General features: G+C 44.3%; 1 protein-coding gene across 1 annotated transcript; it reads left to right on the top strand.

Moving 5' to 3' along the window:
- Positions 1-4,702: 4,702 nt before the first annotated feature.
- LOC111256583 (proline-rich receptor-like protein kinase PERK8) lies at positions 4,703-6,557 on the top strand. Its single transcript, XM_022824748.1, has 3 exons — positions 4,703-4,865; positions 5,278-5,432; positions 5,530-6,557. Exons 1-3 carry the CDS (start codon positions 4,752-4,754, stop codon positions 6,365-6,367), a joined length of 1,107 nt encoding a protein of 368 aa, XP_022680483.1. The 5' UTR covers positions 4,703-4,751; the 3' UTR covers positions 6,368-6,557.
- The last annotated feature ends 1,164 nt before the right edge of the window (positions 6,558-7,721 follow it).

Here is a 7,721-nt window from a genome sequence, read left to right as displayed (position 1 = left end):
GGTGGGATACCTGAAACATTGACCATGAAAAAAATATTTTAATGAAGAAAATATAGCAAACTCGTTCAAAGTAGTAGCAAATAAAGTTCATCTATTAAAATTGATGTGTGTAAAAATAAATAGAAAAATATCATAAAAATATATAAATATCTTGTACTGTGATCATGTTAAAATGATTGTTGTCAATATAGATGCCAGCATTGTGTCCACAACCTCCTGAGTAAGTTGTTTGGTTTAGATGAATACAAATACAGTCAGTAGGAAATAATGCTCTCAACTAGCATTGCTAAAAGAAATGTCTGATAAGTTCACATTTGCCATGTGCATTTGTGAGATGTTTACAACAACACAAGCTAGTAAACAAGTGGCCGCATCTATTGAGCTGGACAAAAGAGCTTTTGAGGCAACATAGGAAGAACGACTCTGAAAACATAGTGTCATACACCCTTCTACTAAAACGCCATCAGTAGATTTTATAAAATGCATTTAGTAACTAGCCGCTGCCCATAACCACCAGCAACTATGCTAGTAAGATAATTTGTTTGGAACAATGTGACATTAAAATATTTTTATTTCAAAACAATATCATGAGTTATCTGATCATGTATGCTCATGGACACAAAACAATTGAGCTGACAACTAATTGGACAAACAAAACCAAAGCAAGACACAAAGAATGTACATCATATTTAACAAAAATTTCCACCTATTCCCCCTCCATTACAAAATTTTAGGCGTCTTAACAAAAATGTACTCATTTATTTTCATAATATGCTAAAACTAAGTACTATCACCACCCTTCAGCATTTAATCTATGAGCTAATGCAAATAAAAAACCCAAAATAACATTAATGAAATTTGAAAGATTCCAACATATCTGCAGCCCCATGCCACTTGCCACCACCCAATACCAAGGGAATCAGCACCACCAAACGAAACAGAGGAAATTCTAGATGCCAACCATTCAACACCCCAAGCTCAATCACAGAACGTGCAGGGGAAGCCTAATTGTATCGTACATATTACCGAAGCGGCCGTGCAGGAAGCAGCTCTCCATTTGCTGAATGAATGCTGCGTGCAAAGAGAATCGAAATTACCGGATAGAACACGGCCAGCGGGAGCGAGGATTGGATCCCGGGGCGGGAGCAGTGGAAGACGTGATTTCGATCGGAGAGGGAGCAACTCAGGGCTGCGCCGCGGGTGAGAGGGTGGATGGAACAAGAAGAGGTGGCGACAACGCCCATGCAGGAGAAATAATCGCATCGGAAGGGAGGAAAGTCGGAATGCATGCGACTACACATCACCAAAGGCGACAAATCTGCCACTTGTCGCCTGAAGAATGGAAGCCGAAAAAGCACCATGGCCCATACGCGGAAGCAGGTCTAAATGTAAGTGTTTAATGGGCATTTGAATAAGCGAAGGAGCAATGCAGGTGAATAAATTAAAGCTCCGTGAGGTCACATGCATGTGAGAAGGTTTGATGAAAAAAGTGATAATAAGTCTTAAATGAATTGTTCAAATTAAATTCCGATTGCACCATACTGCTTCTTATCGTAAGATCTTCAAAACAAGATCACACTTGACTATGTTTAGATGATATTTTTTACAAAATTTTTTTATAAAGCCAAAACATTTTGACCCAGCTCAAATCAAGTCTGTGCTGGATCTGCTGGAGCGGCAGAAAGCACCTACACATGAAACACAGATCAATCCAATTCGGAGAAAAGGGGAAGTACAAATAAAATTTTCAAAAGGAGCTGCCATTGTTTGCCTTGGTGAAGGAGAGGGTGGAGCGTGTCACGCGTGCACCGTCGGCCTTTGCTGGCAGCAACTGGTGGTGCACACTATCAGAGGAGCTTCTTGTTGACGGACAATTGGTTGATATATAAAGATTCAAACATGATGATAATTGATAAGGGAGGGCGTCTGGGCTCCCTGCGCTTCAGGGTTGTGGGCTTACAGGTCCGCCGCATTCAGCGGATCGGCGATGTGAGGACGACCTCTGGCCCGTCGCCGCCGCAGCCTGTGCTGCAGCCGACTTGCTCTTGCATTGGACGTTGTCCCCGAGGGACGGAATCGCCGTGGCAGGCGTTGCTTTGAGGGAGGAGCGGAGCAGTGGACACGAGTGGCGGTGCCAAGACCCTTGCGGCGCGTACCAACGCTAATCGCAAGCGACGCAGCTGACCTTGCCGGACGTTGCTACAAGGATCGGACGCAGCTCACAAGCTGGACGCGCCTCGCAACTCAGATCAGACGGATGACTGCATCTATCCAATTTTGCTATCCTCCAAATCGGCAAACCTAAAACCTGCCGCTGATGGCGTGGGTACATGCAGCCGGTAGAGGGGTATACGCGGTGAGAAAAAACTCTGGATTTTGGCAGTCATTTTCCTTCTTGCGGTTTTCACACCTTTCCAACAATTTTCCACTATCTTTGACGTGTCAAGTGGGTCCAACGTACGTGAGGAGGGATACACGGAGGTATATGAGAAATGTTTTCAATTGTTTTGGATCTTATAGTAATATATAAGATTTATAGTATAAGATAAGATAAGATAGATATGAACCGCCATTGAAAATGATTTTATTTTCAAAATAATATTTTATATCCTTTTAATTAAGTTTAGTTTGGAAATGAAATTTTGTAGAGGGTATATCATGTCAATTCCCCATCTCTACTTAAATTCATAAGATGTTTGCAAACTATTTTTTTATAAGGGAAATTTTATGAAATTCAAGGTTTTACATCGAGTTGATCTTGGTACAAACTTCTTAAACTACAATCCCATCGGCTTCTGCATTAAGATGCACACAACCATAAAAAAGAGATTTAGCAAACTATTTAGGACTAATGAATATGGAATCTATATGACAAAGGGCAAACTTTTAAAAATAGATGCTTTGATCAACTTATTATGCACTATGTTCGTCCTAATATCCAGATATTTATACGGACCACAGCCTGCTCTAGCTCCGTGCCCGCTTGCATCTCTAGTCGTGGTACGAACGTTGCCAGCTGAGCAGAGTTTTCAGTTTGATTTGGTCATTGCCATCTGTCATCAATGTCAAATGTCAACTTAGCTAGGATAATAATACTATAAGCAGAAACTCCCGTATTCAACGGCCAATGATCCATCGGCTTTGTCTTTAGTGGCCAACAAGTTGGTGCCTGCATATTAACTGGGCCCCAATCTCTAGCCAACTGCATGCGGCGTCTGGTTTCTTGTTAAATGAGTCTGGCTGAAAATTTGTACCACTGCCAATGGAATCACCATATACATTCAGCTTCTTATTCTGAAAGTGACCACCGGCACTACTAAAACACAGTTTGTAACTCTTGAAGACAAAAATTGATAGCATAGTGGGATGATGATATATTTGTACATTCTCCCTAATATGGGTGGAAGATTTAGGACCTGTGGGAGATAGCGGTATTATCTCCCACTGTTACATGTTCATTCCTCGACGGTTCAAAACTAGCATCCTAGACAATTCTAAATAAGGTATTGTGTGGATCCATTGGTCCTAATACTTAGCTAGCTAATAGCAACACTGGCTAACTATTAGCAGGGTTCTATGATGATTCCATGAAAACAAGTTGCTTATTTACGAATCTGTAGATACATTAAGAAAACTACATGTTGATGTGAAAATGTGTCACATGACATCACACGAGCACGTTACATGCACCTAGAGGGGCTCCTTGCAGTGCCCTACGATAACCAGCCAGGTTGGTTTGGGGCGCCCCAACAAAACTCCAAGGAACGCTCACCCGAGAGAGACCTCGTCGAGGTAAGCGCGGTTGCCTTAGACTCGACAGGTCAGTTAGGGTGCCTCCTCATGCTATGAGATGAGAGAAGAGAAGCATATGGGATTGGAAAAGTAGGACAAAGAGGAAAAAAAGTAAAAAGATAAAACATAAATGATAGTTTGGTTTTTGTGTCGATTGGATGTGCCCTCAATTGACCGCGGTCTTTATATTTATATTTATAGGATGGGAAGGATCTGCTTGGAGATCGTTTACAAATCAAATTCCTACAAATCTCCAATTCCTATTTGGTTTATACGAAAACCGGCTAAGCATATTTGGAAAACCAGCTTAGCTGATTAGGGAAAATCGGCTTAGCCTATTTGGAAAACCGGCTTAGCCAATTTTGATCGTCAACACTATAAATTATTCACACTTAGTAAGATGAAAAAAAAATTTGATACCAAAGTTCTAACTCTCGGTGAGATCTATTAATTTTATAGCTCACAACTTTATAGGTTGAGAACAGAAATGTGCTCGAGACTAATTGAGCGGCTGGTCTCCGTAAAATCTTATCAACTGTCATCTCAGAGAAGAACAAGAGATTACAGCTAGATGCAAGTACAAGTACACTAGCTAGAGAGGTTCATGGTTGCCGTTGACGCGCCGGCAGGACATAGAAATTGATTTTGCTGGTAAAAGAAAGACGCATGATTATTTTTATCATGTCAACTCCCCACAAAGAACCAATTATTGAAAGAACTACCAAGAACATGGCCAGAACATAATGGCTGTTTTATACTTAGTCTTATTTCCATTTGTAGCGACCTAACATTATTGGGTCGATGGACCTACGTTAGCAAATGCTGCTGAGCTGAGCTCTCTAAGGCTGGAAATCTGCACAATCTATATAAACACACATAGATTGATCTTACTAGAGACGGAATAGCCACGCCTCCCAGCATCACTTTTGTCTCTGTCGCAAGAAGAGAGGGGGACAAGGATGGAAATAAAAATAAAAATGGACAAGACGGCGATCATCGTCTCCTCGGTGGTCGGGTCTCTAGGGTTGTTGGCCGCCATCTTGGGATTCTCGGCAGAGGGGGCAAATTCTACTGTAAGAACTACTGATCCACCTAGCTAGTTTTGTACATATGCATTGCATGATTCTCGGCAGAGCCTTTTCTTCCTTTTATGGGCATGGTGCCAGAGGCGAACGAAGCCAGCATCAAAATGATGGTGGAACTCAAGCAACATGAGAAATATCCTTGTGTTCTATGGTGAAAATTAGTCAACTTAATAGCAAAATTTTGATGCACCCTGGTGCCTGTGCACCATGGTAGCATAACGTGGCTTCACCCCTGATGGTGACATGATCTTGTTGAACAGGGTATGATAATATCTATATAAATCTATAAAAATCAAAATGATCTATAAATTGGGACGAAACGAAACGAGTATCTTGAGTGTGGTGTCAGTGTGGGTATATACGGGTATTACGACTTACGAGTGCATCTACCCGCATGCAGAACCCTTCGCCCGGGCTAGGGATCTGCGCCGGCATCTTCCTGCTGGCAGCCCAGGTCACCGTCTCGGCGGTCAGCGGCTGCGGTTGCTGCAAGTCCCGCGCCATTCCTTCCGAGACCAAGCGGGTCGTCGGCATCGTCTGCGCCGTCGGCTCGTGGTGAGTGACCATCCGTGATCCGCCGCCTGATCTCGCCACGAACTATAGTCTATATACGAAGTAGTTGATGACCAAACCTTTGCGTGGTTGCATGCAGGATAGCGGCGGTGATCGCGTTCGTGCTGTTCGTGGACGGCGCGGCGGTGAACGCCAGCGGTTACTACGTCAAGGGCGGCATCTACGCCGGCGCGGGCGTGCTTGCCCTCGCCGCCACGGCGCTCGGCATCACCTCCTTTGTCATGCTGCGCAGTCAGCCGGCAGACGCGGCGCCGGGCCCAGACGTACCCAACAAGACGGCAGTCCAGCAGCCGGTCCACGGGATCCCAGTGATGGTCCATCCACAGCCACACTACACGCAGTACCCTCCGGCCGAGTCTGCTCAACCTGACAACCACAGGCAAGATCAGCTCCCTCCCACTCCTCCTCCACAGATGAACAACCCACATTCGCCTCCTCCTGCTCCTCCTCAAGGCAATGGATCCCCCGCACCGATCCAGCAGTTCTCTCCTCAAGGGTGCCCGGCGGACACGGCACCTCCTGCAGCGACCAACGCACCTAATAAACCAGCCGAGCAGCCGCAGACGCCGACCGCCGGGGTTCCAATGGGCCAACCGCAGTTCCCGCCAGCACAAGCGTACGTGCAACCGCAGGTGCTGAATGGCACGCTGCAGGTACCTCAGGTAGGTGTGGACATTCCCGTCGCCCCTCCTGTTCTTCCTGCTGATTCTCCATTAGGGAACGGGCTATCACTTGCCCCTCCTGCTGCGCCTTCACAAGGGAACGGGTTATCAACAGTTATTCGCAACGAGATTGCTAGGGCAACGATTAGATTGGCTGGGAAGGCAGCGGAGCATGCCCTCTTCGGCGATTACACGGTGACTGATCCTACCGGAGCTGGTGTTGGAGCTACAGATTGTGGGGATTCTGCTGTCTAATTAATTTGATGCGTTCTTGCTTATTATGCTGGTCGTCCACAAATTGGTCTTCCTTCTATGTTAAATCCAACTAATCGCTGCAGGCTTGAAGTATCGTCAAGATGTGTGTGTGTGTGTGTTTTTGGTTGTATCTGTAAGATGTATCTATCTCTATCTTTCGAGTGGAGTATTAAGCGCAACATTTCATGAACAGATATATGTGGCTGATGTCAATTTGCGAAGGTACCATACACGCTTCGTTGCTGGTCCAATATAATCTCTTGACTGCGTTTATAGAGATAGATTCATAGGAGTAAGTGTGTATGTATGTGTATACGAGTGTCTTCGAAGTATTTTCTATTTTGAAAAGCCTATGTTAACAGCCCATATAACCAAAGATAACATTACAATCATACGTGGTCCAAGCCCATTTCAACAGCCTCACTAGTAGAGAATTGGCCTCTAGTCCCGGTTGGTAGGGTGCATATCTTCCGAAAATCCATCCGGGATAAACCAACTGGGACAAAAGGGGGGTCTTTAGTCCCGGGTCTTTTAACCGGGAGTAAAGGTCCCCTTTTAGTCCCGGTTGGTGTCACCAACCGGGACTAAAGGGCCTGCCACGCCAGGCGCGGGATAGGCCCTTTAGTCCCGGTTGGTAAAAGCAACCGGGAGTAAAGGGCACCCCTTTAGTCCCGGTTGGGTTTCCCAACCGACCCAACCGGGAGTAAAGGGTTACCCTTTAGTCCCGGCTGGATTCCAACCGGGACTAAATGGCACCCTGCATGGCACCTGCCTGGCGCCTAAATTTTTCATGCATGCATCACATACGTAGTACCGCGGCCCTTTTATTAATCTTTAGTAGTTGAGATTTTTTTAGAATGAAATCAACTAGTATTTAAACGAATGGGATTTGTAATTATACAATTACTATATATATACACAATTCTTATACACAATTCATATACACAATTCAACTAGTACAAATCGATCATAATTAGCGCGTATTATATATACAAATAAATCAAAGTATCTATCTACAATCTTCCCGTCGAGGTGTTGCTGATCGGAGTGTCTAATTGTCATCCATCGTAATAAAATTCTCCTTTTGGATCTACCACCTCGTCCATTAGGAATCCAATGATACCTTCACATATTGCCGCTACTCTTTCTTCCTTCAAGAGTCCTTGTTGAATATTTAACATCTATAATTTGGAAATTTGTGAATGTTACACGAACAAATACATATAAAGAGCTAGAAAATAATTAACTAGTAATAGTTTTATTTTACGTACTTTAAAGTTATGCGGCGTCATCTTTAGTCCCTTGGGTCCCATAAAACTGTGCATGTGCTCACAGATGTAGTAGCCACATAGAT

Source organism: Setaria italica, chromosome III (genome assembly GCF_000263155.2).
Source record: "Setaria italica strain Yugu1 chromosome III, Setaria_italica_v2.0, whole genome shotgun sequence".
Classification (NCBI taxonomy): Eukaryota; Viridiplantae; Streptophyta; class Magnoliopsida; order Poales; family Poaceae; genus Setaria; species Setaria italica.
This window is presented reverse-complemented; position numbering and strand designations above follow the sequence as displayed.

Excerpts from the sequence above, each read along its gene's own strand:
- LOC111256583 (XM_022824748.1), top strand. The coding sequence starts at position 4,752 with ATGGAAATAAAAATAAAAATGGACAAGACGGCGATCATCGTCTCCTCG. Across the intron at positions 4,866-5,277 it reads CAGAGGGGGCAAATTCTACT|AACCCTTCGCCCGGGCTAGG; the intron begins GTAAGAACTACT and ends ACCCGCATGCAG. Across the intron at positions 5,433-5,529 it reads GTCTGCGCCGTCGGCTCGTG|GATAGCGGCGGTGATCGCGT; the intron begins GTGAGTGACCAT and ends GGTTGCATGCAG.